At 42.1% G+C, this 21,625-nt stretch overlaps 1 protein-coding gene across 2 annotated transcripts; it reads left to right on the plus strand.

Annotated features, from left to right (window-relative positions):
• Positions 1 to 6: 6 nt before the first annotated feature.
• Positions 7 to 20,993, plus strand: SCARB2 (scavenger receptor class B member 2). Of its 2 annotated transcripts, none has more exons than XM_003205668.3 (12): positions 7 to 140; positions 6,723 to 6,880; positions 9,768 to 9,915; positions 11,354 to 11,542; positions 12,281 to 12,372; positions 13,107 to 13,226; positions 14,156 to 14,334; positions 14,892 to 15,010; positions 16,383 to 16,456; positions 17,850 to 17,901; positions 18,557 to 18,715; positions 20,413 to 20,993. In XM_003205668.3, exons 1-12 carry the CDS (start codon positions 24 to 26, stop codon positions 20,449 to 20,451), a joined length of 1,446 nt encoding a protein of 481 aa, XP_003205716.1. In that variant the 5' UTR covers positions 7 to 23; the 3' UTR covers positions 20,452 to 20,993. The 2 variants fall into 2 exon arrangements, with proteins under 2 accessions (XP_003205716.1, XP_019470137.1); XM_019614592.1 differs by lacking the exon at positions 20,413 to 20,993 and adding an exon at positions 18,855 to 20,406.
• The last annotated feature ends 632 nt before the right edge of the window (positions 20,994 to 21,625 follow it).

The following is a 21,625-nucleotide window of genomic DNA, read 5'->3' on the forward strand; positions in this document are numbered from 1 at the left end:
TGTTGGTCTCATCGGCGGCAGCCATGAGGTCGCTGTGTCTCGTCACCGTGGGGGTCTTGGCTCTGACGCTGCTCATCGCCAGCGTCTCCTTGTTGGTGGCGCATGTCTTTCAGACGGTGGTGGACCTGCAAGTGAAGCAGGTGAGAGCTCGGCCGCGGTCCCTCCCGATGGGTTTATCCCCTCTCAAAATAACCCTAGGGAGCAAAGGGAGGGAGGACGGGGATGGCGGAGTGGCACCGTACGGTTCCTTCATGCCCAAGCGCGGTCGGGTGAGGGCCATACACTTCTCGGCGACGAAACGCCTGGTCCTGTGTGATCGGGGCGGGGCTCGGGTTGGGCTGCATGAAATCAGACAGTCTGAGTAAAAATAAGCGCTCTGAGACAGCTTTACAGGCTGTAAGACATCTGCTGTGATCTGGCAGAGGGGGTTTGGGGGATGCTGCAACACACAACGGGGTGCAGCAGGGAGCACCTGAAGCACCCCTCCAGCCTCCACCTTTGCCATCTCCATCATATATTTCTGGCAGCTTTTGCCCTGCTGCTCCATTTATTGTTGCAGCCTCTGGAGTAGAGGGCTGCTTGCTGTGGTCTGGGGACACCTGTCCTGGCATCCTCATGAGTGCAGAGGTCCTCCTCAGCTTTTATTCCTCCCTTATGGTCATGTTGGTCATAAATCCAAATGCTGGCCATTTGGATTTCTGTTGTGGTCAACTGCATTAGTGTTAGAAACTCCCCTACTTATAATCAAAAGCACTCCTCAGTAGCTGTTTTCCCTTAAAGTATGTGTGAAGCATGTAAATTAACTAATCTTCCTAGTCTGAAGAATGTAATGGTCTGTGTTACTCAGAGAAACCAAGAGCACTACCACATGATATGACCAGTGCTATTGTCTGGTTGGTGACAGAAGTCTGCTGTCCTAACCCACGTGCTGTTCTTTTCCTCAAGGTATTGATAGTGGGCATTTCCTCACTGAGAAGCTACAATGTCTTAAATTAATTTGATTTCATGAGTGCAGACAGCTTACAACAAGTTATGATACTTCCAGGTGTTTCTGTAGAGTCAACAGGATATAGCCAACAGGAAGCCACCATAGGGTGAGCTGTGGTGTGGGCTGTCAGTGTGTCAGCTGCTCTTCAGGAGCTCCTCCTGGCAGTTAAGTGGAGTGTAGCATGGGTTATTCTGAAGTCATTCCATCATCAGCTCATAGGCATTCTGAAAGGCAGAAATGAACTGATGTGAACGTTAATGCATGCAGAGTTTTGTGCAAACCGAGCCATTCTGTCATCCTCTGCATCACAGCAGAAGTTGTAGTTTCAAATATTTCATGCACTTAACACAAGAGCAGAGGGGTGGAAAAAAAAAAAAGGTTTGGTGGGATAGCGTAGGACTGTCAGGAATTAGTTGTGATCCTCCTTATGCGTATTACCTCTTAGCTGCACACTCCTTACCCTTAGTGGTTGATTATATAAGAGTAAGTTGATAGTCACTCGCCAGAGCTTTGGGTAATGCAGGAAACAGTTCCTAGAGCTCAGTCTTTTCCTACTTAGTGCTCTGTAGCTCATGCCAGTGCATCTGGGTTGCACAGGGTCAAGCATCCTGCTCCCCACACAAGCCAGTGACACCCTGTTGGCCTTCTGCAGGAGCCAAGCATTCAAACTATGGAAGAAGAACAGCTTTCAGCCCCAAAGCAATATGCTTCCTGGTCACTCTGCTGATTCTGCTTCTTTCCACATGTTCTTTATCCCACATGTTTTTCTCATTTGTGTGTGGCCTAGCAGGTTGCTGTCTCTTGTGTAACCATGTCTACAGCTTAGAAAATCTTGTACAAATACACAAATCTCAATTTGCCTTTGAAATGCGGCAAGACAAGAGCTTTCTGAGTTCTCTCATTGCTCTGAAGTCCAGGGCAATGGACATGAAATGCCTTCTCAGCGTTCATGTGTTTCATGATGCCCCCTCTTACCTGCCTTTGGAAGAATTGCAGAAGAGGAAGGAGGTTGCCTTCCACGGGTAGTCCATGCTCCACTGGGGGCTTTCCAGCAGTTCCTGCAACAGCACTGAAGTGAAGTAAGTTGAAGTAAGCTTAAATGGAAGACTGCATATTGGACCGTCTGAAGCCCCTGTGTATCCAAACTCACAATTCATAGAGCAATGATGATAAGTTAGCTTGCAGTAGGGAATGCCACATCCCTTCCAGACAACAACAGGGAGCACAAAGTCCTCCTGGGCTCCTGGAGACAGTGGAAGTACAGGAAGGACAGGGGAATCAGCAGGACATCAGACTTCATATTCCCTGGAAACTCAGCAGGCAATTCTGTAATAACGAGGACAGTGGGAACACCTTTCTCAGAAAGCATTCAAATTTATTTTCTTATTGTCAGTTTTAGTGGGTTTTTTTTGTGTGAGCTAGAATGCTGTGCCAGATCAGATGTCCATCTTGCCCAGCACTGTGAGTTGTTGGGGTAGCACCTGAAACTGATCAAATAATGGGAAAAAAACTGCAATGAAAAAGAATAAAATAGCTACCCACAGGATAAAGGCCTGCTTAGCTGCAAACAGTGTTTGTCTTATAATATATATTTGTTACATAATTATGGATTTTACTGCCTTAATTGTTTGCAGTTTATGAACATAACAACCCTTGAGCTGTGCATCTAGTGCAGAACTCGGGCAATCAGTCCTTGTGTCTTTACTCAAGTGTTCTGTTTATGCCACATGTCTTATGCTGATAATTTTAGAAAATGCTTAGTCTTATAACCCCTTTAAATTTCAATGGGCTTTTGTTGCCAGCAGTCTCTAGAGCTGGATTATTAAAAGTATGTAAGACCCAGAGGGTTGGGGAAGATATTTTATCACTTGACTTATTTTACGTATTGATCACTTTAAGCTTTTGCTTAAAGTAAAATACTCTCAGCACTGCTTAGTCTGGAGTTGAGTTGCTCCTTTTGAACAGACAGTTCTGAAAACACGGGATCAGAGAAATCTGCTTGTGTTGGTCTGAATGTTTACCCTATTGCTTCTCTTAAAAAGTTGTGATTAAATTCTGTCACAGATGGATATATTGTCCTGGAATTAGATCATTTTGCAGTTCCAGGAAAAAAACTCAACTATCACCAACAGTAAAAATTACCTTTGGGAAGAGAAATTCATTTTATATTTCCTCTTTGTGATATGAGGCTAAGGCAAGGAAACACCAGCAAATGGGCTGTCACAGTAAATAAAGCCAGTGGGACAGATGTTTTTGTTGTTTGAAATTAATATGGACTCCACTGGGAAACAAGAAGCTGTGCTGCACAGCTAAGTGGGGACACAGGATCATATAGTACACTGCTTTTAGGTGGTGGACTTGCAGAAGGTGCATCGTACGTCTCTGGGAGACAGCATCTCAGAGTCTCAGGCCTCCCTGGGCTACTGCCTGCAGGACTGGAGTCTGATCTGAGGGTTCTGAATGCTTTGTACTTCTGCATGTATCAAGAGGGAAGGACTGAATCTCTGACAGTATGGCAACAATAACTGCAGGTGAGGCTGAGGCTGTATCTTTTACATATCGTTAGATTAAAGAGCAGTCATGTAATCTAGTATTTTGCAGCCTGCCTATCCTAGTACTGACCACAATCTCTGTCAAAAAAACAGTCCCACAGCTGTAATGTCAGAGGCTACTCTGCTCTGAATCAGTCAGCAGAACTAAACTCGGCTGGGGGCATGGACATATGTTTTGTTCAAATAATATGAGCTCATAATTTTTCTCTTAGGACTGGGTGATGTAGTATCGTGTGGCAGATCCAAATATTCCTGGTAATATTTGATGAAAAACAGAAGAAAAGAGCACACTGTATTTTATTATTTGAGAATTTTATGGTAATATATCTAAGTCCTGCTCAGAAGTTTGTGAATCTGGGTTTATACTGCTGCTGTCACTGCGCAGAGCTAAAATTAGTCCCTGTCATTTCTGTGGGAGATCCAAGCAGTGTTACGCAGATCCAGCAAATAAATCGCAGTATGACAGTGTTTCACTGCCCTTTTGCTCTGTACTTCATCTCCCAAGGGATCACTTAAAATTCAAAATCTCAGGAACATGAAACTAGAATTAATATGACTGGGGTTCACTTTTTTAAAAAGTTGGACATTTAGACTGAGTAATCTCTCAATTTAGTTGCCTCATATGAGAGCAATTTGAGTGGTAAATAGGTGCTCTGATAGTGCTTAGTAGTTCTTGGGGAATAGTACAGATTCCCAGAGTTAAGGTCAGGACGGGTGGGAGTAGTCTGATACAAATACTGGTGCTACATTAATACTCAATTGTATTTCATGCACATGGGAAATGTGAGCTGTGTACGACTTAGAAAGGGGACTGACATCAGTAGGTACTACACCACTACCTCTCAAATAATTGACTGTGCATATGGAGAAAAGATATAGCGGTCATTTCTGGTCATTAAATACAATGCTGTATTCCCAGCCCTTTCTGGCAGTGTCATGGAAACAGTATGCCTGATTTAATGAGATTTTCTATTTCTGATCCTACAAACCAAGTTTGGGAAGGCTCTGTCTGAATATAGGCCTGAGCCACGTTGGCATAAATTGCAAAACAACAGATCGAGAGCATTGGATTGTATAGGAAACAGTGGATATGAGGAGGAAGAAATGCACAAAGCACCTGAAACATGGCTTGCATTTTTTGTGACATTCATAGAAGATGTTGTTTGAAATCCTCAGAGGAAAGCAGTCTGCATCTGCAGAATACTACCGGCTGGATGGGCTTACTTTGCTATTCAGGAATACTGCTGCCATTCCAAGCTCCCGCCAATGTGTGTTTTTTTAAACAGTCTTCTCTTTATCCAATCATACAAAATTAAAAGCTGCATGCCAAGAAAACAGCCTTTAGTGGGAAAACCAAGAAAGAATCCTGAGGCAACTGTGGCTGATAAAAGTTAAGACCTCATAAATGGAAACCAAGAAATGGCATCTGTCCAGCCTGCCTTGCTTTTGAATTTGTGCTTAACAATATTTGACTTGTTTTCTCAGAAGAATAAAAAGAGCGAGTGTTGATGAGTCCCATTTAATTGCAAATTATTTCCCCTCCTTCTTTCGCCTACTGGTGATAAGCTTTTCAAAGATAGAGTTTTGTTTCATGTATTCCTGTAAATTCCATTCTGCAAGCCATGTTTTTCTTTACTGCAGCTTTGGCAGCAACAGTGTTAAAATATAGGAAAAGAATCACAGAATCACAGAATCACAGAATTGTAGGGGTTGGAAGGGACCTCTAGAGATCATCGAGACCAACCCCCCTGCCAAAGCAGGTTCCCTACACCAGGTCGCACAGGTAGGCGTCCAGGCGAGACTTGAATATCTCCAGAGAAGGAGACTCCACAACCTCCCTGGGCAGCCTGTTCCAGTGCTCCGTCACCCTCACTGTGAAGAAGTTCTTACGCACATTCGTGCGAAACTTCCTATGCTGCAGCTTATGTCCGTTTCCCCTCGTCCTGTCTCCACGTACCACTGAAAAGAGACTGGCCTCACCACTATGGCCGCCACACCTCAGATATTTATAAACCTGGATCAGGTCCCCTCTCAGTCTTCTTTTCTCAAGGCTAAACAGACCCAGTTTACTTAGCCTTTCTTCATAGGGGAGATGCTCCAGGCCCTTCACCATCTTTGTGGCCCTCCGCTGGACTCTTTCCAAGAGATCCCTGTCTTTTTTGTACTGGGGAGCCCAGAACTGGACACAGTACTCCAGATGAGGCCTTACCAGGGCAGAGTAGAGCCTTGGTTTTTGTGGTGTTCTTAGTGATGCTTTTATAGTTGTGGTGAATTTTATGTAAAATGGAATGGTAATAAAATATGGGGTTGAGACCTATGTTATATATTGTTAAGGCAGCTGCATACAGCTACAGCTGCGCCATTCCTTCTGACACATGGAGTATGGGAATTACTGATTCATTATGTAAGAGCTTCTGTAATAAAATAATTATTTGTAACTCTTATTTTGTAGGCCCATGTTTTGCTGAATACAAAATACACAAGTAGTCTGGAGATGCACAACTTCTCATTGCTGTAATTAAAGGCAGAGGGCAAAGAACGTTTGCCCTATTCAGAGTCCTCAGAAAGGGGTGTATCTCAGTCTCTGCTTAAATGAAATAAATTTCTGTCATTTGCAGCTTTTTCTCCCTGGCCAGTGAGAAACAAAGTCCAGTTGCTTTGGAGACAGTGTCACAGCCGTATTGGAATCTGACTTTCTTAGGCAAATAAATCATAAATACAAGGAAGCTGAACTTCTTTTCTAGTCTTTCTCCTCCTAAGATACCTCTTTTATGACTTCTTGGCCTCACACTATTCAGTTCCACTTCTTTTTTTCTGTAATACGGGCTTGTTTTGTGGTGTTTTACACCAGGTTATGTTTTTGCTCATACAGGGAGTGCAAGAGGATCACTGTGCAGTAGCTGATAAGTCTTCATTCTGAAAAATGTCGGCCAGAACTGTTTGTAGGAAGAAGCAAATCAATAATTCCAACAAAATATGCCCCTAGGCTGCAAGTATAGCTGTATTAGTTGTATGTGTCTGATTTGGTGATATGCTTCAAAGCAAAGCACAAAGTATCTGTAGAGTTGGGATCTCCAATCCTAATGCCTGTCTTTTTTCTGAGGGCATAGAACTTCTCTCTTCCCTCTGACTATCGTTCAGCATCTACCACTAATGGTTTATTTGTCTTTCTCTTGTTTCAGGGAACAGTATTAAAAAATGGCACAGAAACCTTTGAAGCTTGGGAAGATCCTCCTCCACCAGTCTACATGCAGTTTTACTTTTTTAATGTGACAAATCCACTAGAAGTGCTTCAAGGTGCTACTCCTCTTGTAGAGGAAAAAGGGCCATATACCTACCGGTAGGACCATTTTTCTGTGTTTGTATTTCACTAAACCTGCTGTGTGTAAGGAGGCAAAAAAGTGGGATCCAGAATGTTTGGGATCCCATTCTAGGAAGAAACCTAGCTGTTAACAAGTGCTTGAAAATCTATTCAGCAGAGAATAGAGAATTCATCACTACCTGGATAGTACACCTAGGCTGACACATCAACAACCTGCAAGCAGTTTCAGATTCAGCCAGCATCTTCTCAGATTTTGTGCAAGATTTTGCTTTTGCTCTGCTGTTCCTCAGCTGCTGGATGCAAAGGGAGCTCTCTGCATCATGGCCTACTGTATTATGAGAGAAAGATACTGATTGGTTGAGATATATTCCAAGAGGAGCATTGCGTAAAGATGTGATTCACGTGTTCACTCAGAACTTAGTTCCTAGCTGAAATTGCTGAATTCATATCAGTAAAAATGTGGGCAGAAAGCCAGTTACAGAATGGTACTACAGGGATTTCCCTCAGCCGGCCCTCACCTACTTAGATTCAGATACATCTACAATTTTTCAGACAGCAGGATTCAGTAAGGCCATGTGCAGTGTTGGAGCTTATCCATCCTCCTGGCCTCTCCTTCTGCATGATATGGCTCCACGCTGAGCAGTCTGACTCTTCTGGACCTGGAGAGATTTCAGTTCACTTTACAAGTAAGTTTTCCCTTACAGTTTCATATTGCTCCTCTGCACACAGTAATGTACACCAGGAGCAGTCCTGTAGCAGTAGACATAATGGCCTTTGAACTTAGGGAAGTATGAGAACCAAGAGAAATGTGGATTTCTTGTTGTCAGTCTCACTGTCACACACTGATCCGGACATTTTTCTCTCAGGCTGCCTAATTCTTTGCAATATGCCTTCCCCTTCTGTTCCTTTCCTCCCACAGCTCAGCTTTGCGTTACTTCCTCCCTTTTCCCATTTCCTCCTTTTCATTACTGTGTTTGTTAAGACTTGGCAAAGTAGTGCTGCTTTGGCAGAATACCTCTATTAGACAAACTGGTAGAGCTGGAGAAAAAACTAGACAGCTACTGACTTGTGGCTTGTTGGGAGAGCTTTCCCGTGCAGCACACACCGCAGGCTGTCTGTGTGGGAGCAGGTGGGGGCAGGTGATCCCTGCCTTGATCATTGCTGTCCAAGGGAGGCAGGCTGCACATTCCAGCTTCTGGTTTCTTTGGTTTGCCCAATTTTGACATGTCTAAACAAAATTCAACTGTGCTGTGCTCCATCGGATGGAAGAAACAGGCAAGTTAAAAACTGAAGTGCTCTTTCCCAGCAAATTCTTTCTTTAATCCTTGCTTAACTGCTGTTGTTAACTGAACCCGATTGTTGGCAGTGGGTGGGGAAGGAGGAGGTATGATGGAGGAGCAGGATCAGGAAGAGGTGTTGCAGACATACTGCATGCTAGAGCCAGAGAGTAAATGCTAGGTTTGTCTCAGAGGCCAAGTGTAGCAAAGTAATCAAGAGCCGTTTAGGTTTAGCATGTGGCAGAACGTCTAAAATGCTCTAAAAAGAAGTGCATGGCACAGTTGTTTTATAAAATTGGGTAGTAGGCAGAAAGGCTGGAATTGAACCACCCCCAGAGGCAGGGGAAAATGTCTAGAGTGCCGAGAGGAGGAGATGGCTAAGTAGTCTCATCCTAGATGGTTAAGTTTGAAACAGTTCATGGTTTTGACCAACATCGATTGTAAACCCAGTTAGTGCAGAAGTAGATTCTCAAACAAAAATGTAGCCACACTTGTCTTTTTATATCCTGTAAGTTGGATTTAAAATAAATAAAAGAATTCATTCTAAGTGGAAGCTGCTTATCTGCCCAAGCTTGCTAAGTCCCAAAGATCAGCTGAATATTTTCTGCTCATGCACACATGAACAGATTGTTGTCTTTAATATCTGTGGTGCTTCTACCTGTGTCCCTAGTCAGGGAGTATTATTTTCCTCTGTAGACTTTTTAGAGCTGGAGGGGCTTCTCAGGTTGACTATAGCCTGGTTTAGATAAGACATTTCACAGCTGTCCATTCCTACCCCTTCAGTTCAAGCCTTAGGGTATAGAATAGATTAATGTAGAAGAGGCTTTTGCCAAATCAATCTGGAAATATACCCAGGCCAAAATGTTCATAGGTGGTAGGGATGCTGAAAAGTAGATGACACTGTTTTTGTAGGAATGTTGGGACATGGTTGATTTCTGTAGACCTTTCCAGTTTGATTTAAATTAGAAAGACAAAATCAAATAATACAGCCTGTCATTAAGCTGCATTAAAGACCTAGTGCAGCCAGGAGTGGAGTTATCGTCTGCAGTGAATGAAAAACATTGTAACACAGAGTCCTGCAGGATAATTCACCTTTGCATCTTTGGATTTAAAATTTACTCAGGAAGCAAAGCATTGTAAAAATCAACAAACTCTTACTTGAATGTATGCTCATGAAGCACAGTCCATTTCAACTCAGACATATGCCAGAAGGATAATGCCATGAGAAGACAACCTGCCACTTCTGCTTTCTGATTGGCTGAAGATAGATATGTATCTCATTTTGAATCTAAGCCAGCCGGATCTATAGAATTGTGTTTCTTGCTTGCAAAATGCTATTGTTCATGGACTAAATTATGGTTGTTACATATGCTTCACGGTAGTTAAGATCTGACTTCCTTACTAGACCTTACTAGACCTGGTAGCATTGATGTTTCTTCCAATTGGACTTGTTTGTCAGCAATCATAAGCTTTACGTTGCTTTTCTGAGTGCTTAGACAGCACCAGAAGCAGCTCCGAGGCTATGAGTAGCTCATTTTCTTAGAGCAGTACAATAGCCACAAGTTGATTGCAGTTAGTGTTGATTGTACACATTTAACTTGCTTACAGAGCAAACTCTTGTTTTTCAGAGAATACAGGCCAAGAGTGCATGTTCAGTTTTTGGACAACGGCACCAAAGTATCTGCTCTGAATCCAAAGACGTATGTATTTGAACCTCAGAAGTCAGTTGGAGACCCTGAAGTGGATCTGATTAGAACAATTAATGTTCCTGCAGTGGTGAGTTCTCCATTTCTGCTTGGGAGTCAGTGTAACTTGTGTTATACCTACCAGCTTGTTGCTCCATACTGCCTCTCCCTTTGTGGTAGATAAAGATGATTGAAGAACTAGAGAGGCAGTTTATATCAAGATAGATGCTGCATTCATTTTAGGTTTGAACTGTTGTGGGTTTTTTTGTTATATTCCTTCCTCACCAAACACCTCTGTAGCATCAGTTTTTCACTCCTTGTCTGAGAGCTGACAATTTGGAGATGAGCAGAGATCAGGCTTGTTGGCTTTTCATGACAAAACCAAATTAGGAATTTACTGAAATCAAATACATAGGAGGAACTCTGACATTTTAATGTGTTTTTGTTGTTGTTTTCAATCAAAATTTCAAAAATTGCCTCAAAGTCTGCATCACAAACTGAAAAAAATTATACAAGAGGGATTTCAGATGCCAGTGAATGAAAAGGTACTACCAGCTACAATGAAGACAGCACTCAAATTCTGTCTTAGGTGAGACTGTAGAGGCAGGACATTATTTTTTGATCTTACACAGGGACGACAGCTCAAGAACAAGCAGATACAAAGCAGTTATACCTTGCAAGGAAAAGTAGACAGTATAGAGATACTTGCTGGTTGTGTAACGAAGCCTTTACTCCTTGTGCTCGTTTATACCCTGTAATTGAAGTCCATTATTAATTTTTCCCTAGAATTTCTAAAGATATCTGTTTTGATTTTATGGATGAATACATAAATGCACTGTATGTGATATTCGATAGAATGCAGCTTGCTGAAAGTTGCCAACAGTACAGTCTGTATTTACAGTTCTTCACAGGCATTTGAGTGTTAATATTCTCTTGTTCGGATTTTTGACTGAGATGTACTGTAACAGGTAGTTCTAGAAGAACTACAGTTCTAGAAGAACTACAGAAAGAATACCAGGGAGTATTCTTTCCTTTTTCTTTTTTCTTGTTTTAGGTACATATCATTAAATCATTTTCCAGCTACGAAATAAATAACTTCTGGTGTTTCTATTTTGGAGGTTGCCTATCTTTACAGCCTTTGTTTTTCAAAATGTAAACCATGACTTCCTCAACCTGAAATTCAGAGCACATCTCCAGCAGTAATAAAGCTGTGAAATTCCCACTGTTTAGAAAGCGGTATTGTCAGTTTCACTTAAAATCCACTCTGAACATTACAGAAGGGGCTGGCATGAAACCAACCTGGGTGTGTGCCCATGGCTGGCTGATGGGAAACCTGTAGGAGCACTTCCCTGTCAAGAATAGCTGAAGAACCTGTTAGCCTGCATGTTACTTGCCGCAAGTGGAAATAAGAAAACTGAAAATACAAGTGAAACATGTACAGTGCTGATATGTGTCTGATTGTGTTCAGCTGTTACTATTTATCCAACAATAAATCTGACCATTTATCCCTGATTCTAATCCCCTGGTAGACTGCAATGGAGTGGACCAGGGCAACATCTCTTCAATTTGCCACGGAGGTGCTGTTGCTCCTATACCAAGAATCCCTGTTCACAGTTCGCACAGTGCATGAATTACTGTGGGGCTACAAAGACAAACTCCTGTCAACCATTCATGTTTTGCATCCTGAAATCGACCCAGTGTTTGGCTTCTTTAATAAGGTAATTACTGTGCAGGACTTCCTGACGCTTTAAATTGGGATTGATGTCAGTGCTACAGTGTTGGGACTGTCATTGCCAGCCAGGCTGCTCCCAAACTGAGGCCATGGAGACTGAGGCTGCAGAGGTAGCAAAAGGATGTTTCCTCTTCAGTTTGGTTGTATCTAGGCTCTGATCTGTGGCCTAGCTTCAACTGTTTTATCTCTTTCCTTTGTCATATATGCATGAGTTTTTCAAGAGTGGGTATAAACAACTCCACTGTTGACTGTGCTTTCATAATGTGGTCTTATTTGCACCAGCACTGTGAAAGAAAGAAAATTTCCTGAAAAATTTCCTTAGTAGTAGTTAGTCGAGACTGTATGTTATTTCTGAGCTATAGCCATTACTGGCTTTCTCAGTGTCTCTGACTGCAAATCAGCTTGGGCTTGTTTCTCAGACGTTATCTGCAGTACTCAGTTTGTTTTCTGTGAGTTTATTTTTCTATTGGCAAATTCCAAAGGGGAAGAAGAGCTGACTTAATGTTAGATCCCCTTCACCTACAAGGAGTGAGAATTTAGCCACTGCCACCTCATTTTATATACAAGGTGAAGTTTGATGATTTGCATGCACTTCAAGGGAGTCCGTCGCTCCCAGAGTGGAATTGAAGTGATGACAGCTCAGACTCCTGTCACTCTGATGTAGTTACTGGCCAAGTGTTAACAAGGTGAGTAGAATAACAAAAACTCACCTATGTGTTTGCAGATGAATGGAACTGATGATGGAGAATATGTTTTCCTAAGTGGAGAAATGAACTACCTTAACTTCTCAAGAATTGTGGAATGGAAAGGAAAAGAGTAAGTTTTTCAATGTGATTGGGCCTCTGTTAAAATTTGCCTCTTTTCATACTTACGATAAACAAAAATGTTCGTCTTTATGTTCTTTTACAAAAAAAAAAAAAGGTTATTTTATTCTGAAGATGATGGTACTTCTTAGCAGCTCTAGCTTCAATTGTGCCTCCAGCATTTTAGCACGGGTCATATAATTATGAAAAGACAGCCCTGCCCTTAGAGAGCAGACTGCTGTGAACACTCACTTCCTGTGTGCCCTGTGGCTGAGGTGGCCCCTTCTCCACTCTCTCCTCTGGGACAACCCTGCGTGCCCTGTGGGGCTCAAGTACCAAAGCAGCAGGCTGTGGCACAGACTTCCTGAATATCCAGACAGCACCATTCCTTGCTGCTCTGTGCCCAGAGCCAGGGCTGAGACAGCTCATGCCTGGGTTTCTGACACTTATTTGGAGGACTGCAAGCATTACACAGAAGCCAAAGAACTACGTAAAGCAACTCTCTCCCATTAAATAAAACATTTCCCAGCAATTACATATATGGGAGAAACTCTTGCAGATGGATTCTTACTTGTTTGGCACCAGTTTAATAATGAGATAAATGCAATTTAAACCATATTTTTGTTAGTAGAGGAAATAGAACTTAGCGCTATACAGGTCTGATACTCCTTTCCTCAGAGCACAACCTGGCCTGACCACCAATGAAAGGTCTTTTAAACCTTATTCTCTTTGTTTAATTTACTTCAGGTCATTGAACTGGTGGACAACAAAGACTTGTAACATGATCAATGGAACAGATGGGACATCTTTTCATCCACTGATTAGCAAAGATGAGAACATTTATATATTTTCCTCTGATTTCTGCAGGTAAGAAAAGGGAATTGGACACTGACTTTACAGCAGAGTATTTGTGTCCATTCTTATTGAGGTTTCATATTAGGTTGACATTTTTCTCTCCATCATTTTATTTAACAGTGTTAATGTTCAGTATTTGTTTGTGCTATGAAGGACAAGAGAATTGAACCACAGACACCCCAATATGCATCAAGTTAAAGATGTGTTGTTTCTAAAGAAAGGTAAAGTGGAAATAAAAAGGTGTCTGCAAAAAGGCTGGACTGCCTGACAGGGTTTGTAATGAGAGGAACAGGATTTATATAAACCTTTCCTGAAGTTTCTTTCCGTAGAAAATCTTCCTATGTCTCTGCTTTTTAGAGAACACAGACTACCTTCTTCAGAGATGCATGGCTTAAAACAGTGCTACTTAAAATGCAACAGTATGCAGGAAAACATGGTGTTTCCTGACATTCCACCTGCAGGACTCTTCCCTTCCAAGTTTTCCTGTCTGTGGACAACAAAAATGATCTGAAATTCTCTATCTAAATCAGTACTGATGTATGTTATGATAAATCTAGGACTTGCCAAATTTGTACCTTCCCCTGCCCTTGCCCCACTGTGTTCCCCCTCAATAACGTGTACCAGCACTGCTTTGCACAACACACAATAGCATCGTAGGGACCAGAATCAACCCCCAAAATGCTGAAGGTGAGCATCAGTGTCCATGGGACAACACAATAAATGCATTATTGTCCATTTTGTGCAGCAACAGACTGATAAGATACGCCCGTGTAGATCAAAAACCTATTACACTGCAGAAGACTGTTGGAATGGGCTTAGGCTAAACTTTCAGTTTACTATAAACTTAAATAGATGCACAGGCATCAACAGAGACATTTGCAGCAGGTAATCAGCATGTGCTCAAGACTAGCAAATCTTAGTCTGGCTTTTCTTCCTTGCAGATCTCTTTATCTGGTGTATGACAGCTCAGGAAGTGTTGCAGGCGTCCCAACCTACCGCTTTGTGCCCTCCCCTATGGTGTTTGCCAACACCACCGTTAACCCAGACAACGCTGGATTCTGCGTACCACCAGGGAACTGCCCTGGTGCTGGTGTCCTCAATGTCAGCATCTGCAAGCAAGGTATACTACCAGGCAGTGGAAATAGGTTGGAGGGACTTTAGTGGGAGCGTATTTCTCCTTTCTGTCTGAAATATGTGACGGCAGTTTGGTGAGGCCTGTAGAAATATGTCTACACTCAGTGAAGTCAGTCACCAACAAGTGATTGGTTGGTTGGTGTTAAACTGCTGTAGTGAAGATGTGATCTGAGGGGATGTCCCTGTGAGATGCCATAAGCTCCAGCAATGATTTAAATCAGGGAAATCAAAAGTACCAGTATGCACACTGAGCAGCTTGGGTACTTATAGTCTTCTCTTATGCAGGTAGCTGTCATTTCTGCCTAGGTGAGTGCAAATAATGCAATATACAAGCATACAGCCTTGAGACGTGAAGCTGTGCTGATGCTGAACATGGAAAATTTTGGATTGTTCAGAGGACAGGGAGTCAGAGTGTAAACTCTGTAGCCCCAGAGTGGACTTATCATTCTGTGAATGCCCAGTACGAAAAGTTTTGATGTCCTCAAAGACTTCTTCAAATCTCTTCTTTTTTAAATTGTGATTTTCTGTGTTTTTACATTCCAGGTGCTCCCATATTTCTGTCAGCTCCACATTTTTACCAAGCAGAGCAAAAGTTTATAAGTGACATAGAGGGCATGCATCCAACAAAGGAATACCACGAGACATTTGTGGATATCAATCCTGTAAGTACAGCCTTTTTTAGAGGGTTATATAGATGAATCCAAGCTCATAGGCTTATGTCACCTTCTTGCATGATGTGTATCAATGTAGTCTCCATTGATCACAGTGAAGCTTCACTAGAGTATGTGGAGCTATCCATATTTGCTTATATAGAATAAATTTTGCTGGGTATCAAAAATTAAAATGCTTTTCCTATCATACCTTTGCAGTTAGAGATGCCATCAGACTGGCACTGATGAGATGAAGGGGTTAAAATATATTTCTGAGAAGTAGATGAGTCTTTTCCTCCTCACTTTGCTTTCAACCCACTTGGGGTATTTTCCCCAAGTTGAAGCTAGGGTATGTGGACTAAGAGAGCAGATAGGTATACTCAATGGATGTTGAACTCAACTTAGGTAGCATGGAGCCAAGGAAGGAATGATCCACAGCCATGGTCAATATGTCTTTCATGATAGTTTGCAGAGTTTTTGGTAATCTCACCATGAGATGTCAGAAATGAAGGGAGTTTTCAACTCATGATCTGTAGTTTTATGCTGTTCTCTAGATCTGCATCTTAAGGTAGATAAGAGAGAGGAAAACCAGGACCTGCCTAGTTTGCAGAAAGAAACAGCATGATTCATCAAACTGTTATGTTTAGCATGAGCAAGAAATTGCATAGTTTCTTTCAAAGGCTGAAGGGCTAGTGCACGTGTTTCTTGGCATCTGGTTTGGTGCCAGGCTCTTCCTGTTAGCCAGCTCCTACTTCCCCTTTTAAAGTATGAGGGTAAAAGGAGCTGTCTGCCTCCTCCTTCTCACCCACCACCACAGACTAAATTTGGCTGCTTGAATAGGGAAAATACTTCTGCACCTCCAATTGAAACCTTTATTTGTGGTGGCAATACTCTGAGAAATGTTTTGTGCTTATCATCTCTGGGGCCACACACTCCTATTCACTGAGATCTGCAAAAAGAAAGGTTTCTCTTGTATTCAGAGACCAGAACAAGCAGCATTAGTTGTTAGCTTTTTCCAAACCTACATCTAGATCTGAAAGATGGGGGATTCCTCTGTAGCTTAAGTGTGGGTTTGCACACCATGATGGCACACCTATTTCTGTTGTTGCCTCTTCACATCTAGGTCTCTAATTCACAGGCAGACTGAAGTCTGGGCATATAAAATACAAGAATGTCTTCCTTTGGTGAATGCAGATAAATAATAGCTCCAAGGGAGTCATGTACCACCCTGGCAAATCCATACCAGTGCAACTATTAGGTTGTACTCTCCTAATTCCTATTAGTTTATATATAATATAAATATAACATAATATAAATATAATATAAATATAACATTTATATTATTATTATTATTTTAAATTCACTTCTTTATTTTATTCCCCAGCTGACAGGGCTTGTCCTGCAAGCAGCCAAGCGGATGCAGATCAATGTTCATGTCAGAAAATTACCTGAATTCTTGTAAGTGTTCTCTGCTCCTGGGTGGATATCTCAGATCTGATTTGATATTCAGAATGAATTTGTCTGCCGTATTCAGATGGAATATTGGTTGGAGACAGAATATTTAAGAGAGAAATCCACTCAAATCTTAATTGCAAGTGGCAGTATCCTCCTCACTCATGGCCCAAGAGGCTATTGGAGTTCTTTCTGAGGAGTAAAGACTCAAGAAAAGCCAGTTGCTGGAGACAAGTTGCACACAATCCTAGCAGTAGCATCTGTAATATAACACTGACCCTCTCAAGAAAGGATCTGCCACAGCAAAAGGAGGGTAGAAACTTGGGGCTGTGCTGCTCATTGCAGTGAGTAATGCCATCTTACTCTTCACTGCTTTTAGGAGGCAAAAATACTGTAACTGCTGTCATTTCTCAGCAGTGGTCATGTGAAAACCATATGAGAAGACATGACCCCTTCAAAGCGGAAGATCAGGTGGTGGATTTTAAAACACCATAATGAGGAAGGGTTCGTTTGATCAAGTAGAGAGAAAGACCTTGCCTGTGACTACAACGGTATGATAAAGGATAGAAACCTCTATTGACGTAGGTAGTCAGTGCAATCCTGCATAAGGGAGTGCACGTGTGAGTAAAATAGCTCCTCTGCTTCTTTGTTCCAACTGGATTCTGCAGGGTTTTCTAGTTGTCTCAGTTTGAGGGAATTGTCCACAAACTGCAGATAAAGTTGTGTGGAAATGCCAGTCCCTTTACCTTGTGTCTTTCTGACTTGTTGATTTCATTGTTGCCTATGAGGTATAATAGCTGTTTTTGCTTCTCAGCTTCTGAGCTGATACTTATTGGCATGTCTTTGCTATATATTATAACTAAAAATAAGTATTTTAATCAGTCCAGTCCTCTTAGGATGCTTGATATTTTTTCAGACTAACACCACCTTATTTTCTGGTGCCCAGGAGCTGTTACATTAACACAGTTTAGGAGTAAGCTGTTACTTCATGTATGCCATATTTTTTTTTTCTTCTATGTGAATGTTGTGTGACAGACAACTGTTTCTGCGTTTTACAAATATGAGTAGTGTTCAGCCTCAGCTTAGCTTAGTGTCTCTGCTGACTGACATATCCGTCATTCAGTTAGTTACCAACAAGCCTCTTATGGATCTCTTGTTTTCTCTCCTCACCATATCCCAAAACAGAAATTATTTAGCTTCTTGGAGATTGACATTGTCCTAGTTCAATGGGAAAGTGAAAACCAATGTTAAAAAGCAACAGCCCAGTGTTTCTTTAGGGACAATTTCCTTGTTCTTAACTCTGTTATAATCTGTCTCCAGACCCTCAGGTTGAAAGAACAGAAAAAAGAACAGAAAAGCATAATTTCTTATTGCTGTTTTCTTTTTTTTTTTAACACAGTGAAACGGGCAACATCCGAACACTAATTTTCCCGGTGATGTATATAAATGAGGTAAATAATTTCATTAGTTCTTTGCAGCATTGTGAGATGTTTATATTTGCAAAACTATTGACTTTGAGCTAGCCATGGAAAAAATATGTATTTTTTCCTGTTGTTTTATGTAGTGATAAGTAGGAAGTTGTTTCCTATTAACATCATTCTGCTCTTTGTTGACCACTGCATTAAGTTTAGTTCTGGAAAATCTTTGTTGGGGAGTCTTTTTAATTGTGAAGATATTGACAGTAAGGAAAAGGGCTGCTCAGGTGAAGAGGCAGAATGTGTGCAGAATCACATTTTTCTTTCTAGGCACTTCTGCAAATGCAGTAGTAGTACAGACTGTGCTGTAGTTGGATCACCGAATTCATTGGATTCAGGGAACGTTCTAGGGGAGTACCTTTGATGATATGTATCATTATTCCAGGCCAGTACTATTGCATTCCTAAACAGAGCATTTTAATCACTACTTCCTTTAGAAATGCAGACCAGATTTTCCCTCTGGCCTCAGAGGAAAAGCTGGGTATTCTCAGAGGGAAGGTACATTAAGCAATGAAGCAAAGGTACAGAGTCGTGGGAGTGTTGTTAGCTTACCCTCACAAAAGTAAAACGGCCTAATATGAAGAATGGGAATATTCTTTTTTTCCTCTCTCTTCATCTCTGTCTACTCCAGAGCGTTCTGATTGATGAAGTGTCTGCCAACAAACTCAAGCATGTCCTGCTGGAAGCCAGTGTTGTAACTGGAATCCCTTTTGTAATCATGGCAATAGGAATTGTTTTTGGGATTGTTTTTAGTGTGCTTGTGTGCAGGTCTCAGGGAGTAAGAGAAGAGGTAAGTAACACTTGAATTTGACTTTGTTTACTGTATGCTTGTCTGTGTTTGGTTTTCTTCCAGTTGATTTTACTTCTTCATCGTCTGTCTACACAGAAACATTTTAATGTGTTGTTTTTGTTTAAAATGACCTTTTTAGGGAAGGGATGTTTTAATAGACACAGAATAAAAGCACCAAAACAAAGGAATGCAGCTAATATAAGAGACAATCGTGGTAAGACAGGTAGTATTTTCTGTGCCTAATTTCCTTGTTGATAGTAGTATAAAAAATAAAAATCAGCCTGTCTAGAGGACCCTGGAGGGTAATATGCGAAAAGCCCACCGTATTTGATGAACAGCTTTAGTCACAGGCAGTCTGACAGTGTTCTCAGTAGAAACAGTTGTCTTATGCCAGTTGATTATTTTTCAGAATCATTATGCAAATTTATAACTAAAGAATGGATGAATTTTACAAACAGCAGCATGCAAATAGTGCTGTCCAGATAATACTAGTTTGTACACCTATTTATGAAAAATTCTGTTTCAAAATATCATGCTGGTGTTAAGGCCGCTAGTTAACAACGTTGAAAGCCAAAATTTCACCCTAAGACAGAAGGGTCCAGATGAGATAAACTTTGGATTCTTTGGAAGGAACAGACTGGGTACTCTAGTAGGCTGCTTTCTTTCTGTAGCTGCTGTGATCTTAGTGTGGTGTTGCTTGTATGATGCTCCCCAAGCACTTCTTTAAAGCCTTGTAGAAAAGCACACAGAACTCCCAGAGCACACAGCTCTGCTTTGTGTGCACTTCTAGCCTGTGGGACCCAGTGCCAGCTGGGGATGTGGCGGTGGTGGCAGCAGCTTGACAAGAGGTGTGCAGCCTCCCTTCCTCTAGCAGTGGCCTCGAGGAGCTGATCTCTGGCTCTTTTGCTTCAGTCTTGTATGTCTCCGGGAGCCCAGGAAGCATTGCACCACCAGGGTTCTCAGGATCATAGTTCAGGTTCCTTTTCATGAGAGCCCAGTTCTTTTTCCTTTGGGCTTTTGAGCCTGCTGTGTCACAGGCAGACTCGGGTAGAAAATCAAAAGTATCCCATTGCCTGAGGGCCCTGTCCCAAGCATTCCTGCCCCTCACTACATGTATGGCTCCATACCAGCCCTCTTGGCTGTTCCTGAGCATTGCTACACAGTGAATAAAATGACAGAGGGACACGTACTTCTCGTATTTTCTCTATATTGCTTTTGTTGCTTTCCCTGCAAACGTAAAAATGATTCTGCCAATCAGAGCTATCTTTGTGATGCAGGGTGACTATGGTCTTTTGTCACGTGGAAGGTACGACAGGGATCCTGAGCAATCTCAGTTGTCCAGGCATGATGTCAGTAGGCTGAATGCCCGTGTCGTCTGGAGAATGCAGCACCTGTATGGAGTGCATCCTGGCCCTTTTCCTCCACTCACCCCGATCCCCTTCTGCCTCTGCAGAGGCACAGGGAAATCTGGGACATCTCTTTGCCTCGTCCCAGTGCCGGTACCTGCCAAAGCTGCCATCCACCCTCCAGCACCTCCCCTGCACAGTGAGGGTTCCCTTAGTAAATCTGCACTTAGAAGTAGGAGCCAAGAGCTTTTTCCTTTCCTCTTTGGAGGTTAAGACATTTAGCTTCTCCACCACTGGAGCTCTCTAATGTGCCATATTTAATTTTCCTTTGTTGCAACTTTTTTCTTTCAGAGCACTGAAGAAGAAAGGTCCCCGCTCATCAGGACATAGTAGTAGATCTTCTTAAATACGTGAGCTTGGAGAATAAATCATTAGAGCTTACCTAATACCAGCTACCACTCCCCAGTGTTGTCCACTGTGGAGAAACAGTCGTGTCAAGTGTAATGCTCAAAGATGGAAGAGATTCCGCACTGTCATCAGGGGAGGAGACTTTTCTTAGCAGCTAAGTTACAACTACAAAACTACATTTTAAAACTGCTCGAGATCCTGCTTTTTTCAGCCCTGCACTCTCTTGTACCTACACTGACACTCAGAGACGATCATAACCACTTTATCGGTGAAAATAAAATGGCCTGATTCGTTACAGAAACGACGGGTAACATTTGCAAATGGCCTTAGGAGCGTGGGCTGCAAAGAACCCTTGTAGAGATGCAGCAGGTTCCTGAGTCACTCACACACCTGTCGGTTTCCTGTAGCCTCACTGTTGTCTTTTCTGTAAAGTACCGCGCGCTGCTTACTACTGGTTTGCACTGACTGTTTGTTATTAAAGTCATGGGTCCTTTCACAGAACGGATCTGTACAACTCATCCAAATTACTGAGTGAAATTCGTTAAGTATCTCTCGTTAGCGGGTAGAAAGAAGCCAACGATTGGAAGTGCTTTTCCATTCAGATCTTGTAACTGTTCTAACTCTGCTCTGATCCCATTGCCTGTAGGGGATACCCTTAAAGTTCGGGGGGTTCTTTTCCCTTCAACTTAAAAGAGAAAACAAACCAAAGATGCACTGTGATGGTGGAAGGTACAATGGTGTGCTTTTTCTCACTGGTGGTATCACAGCTACCAGTGCTTTGCTTTTTGTGCGTGTGGGTTTGTCAGTGACATCTGTTGTTCGAGATAATAACCTCCAGCCTGAGGTACACGTACGCCTGAAAAAGCTCTAAGTGTTTTTTACTTGCCAAGTTTTTAAAAAGTTTTCTTCTAAATAGAGGTTTTGTGGGGGTTTAGTTTGTTTGTTTTTCTCCATTGGTGCCTTGTTCAAGTTTGCTTCCAACTGGAACGGCTGACGATGCTCCCCATTGTTACGATCCACATTACTAAGCGTGCTCGCTGCCAGCGGAAGTCATCTCCGAGCTTCCCTGGATAAAAAAAGCGAGAAAGTTGTAAGAACGTTAGCGCTTCAGCTAGCGAAACGCCTACAGCAGAAGGGCCGCTACAGCAGCCTCCCT

Source organism: Meleagris gallopavo, chromosome 4 (assembly GCF_000146605.3).
Source record: "Meleagris gallopavo isolate NT-WF06-2002-E0010 breed Aviagen turkey brand Nicholas breeding stock chromosome 4, Turkey_5.1, whole genome shotgun sequence".
NCBI classification, from domain to species: Eukaryota; Metazoa; Chordata; class Aves; order Galliformes; family Phasianidae; genus Meleagris; species Meleagris gallopavo.

Excerpts from the sequence above, each read along its gene's own strand:
- SCARB2 (XM_003205668.3), top strand. The coding sequence starts at position 24 with ATGAGGTCGCTGTGTCTCGTCACCGTGGGGGTCTTGGCTCTGACGCTG. Across the intron at positions 9,916-11,353 it reads CAATTAATGTTCCTGCAGTG|ACTGCAATGGAGTGGACCAG; the intron begins GTGAGTTCTCCA and ends ATCCCCTGGTAG. Across the intron at positions 15,011-16,382 it reads CATTTGTGGATATCAATCCT|CTGACAGGGCTTGTCCTGCA; the intron begins GTAAGTACAGCC and ends TTTATTCCCCAG.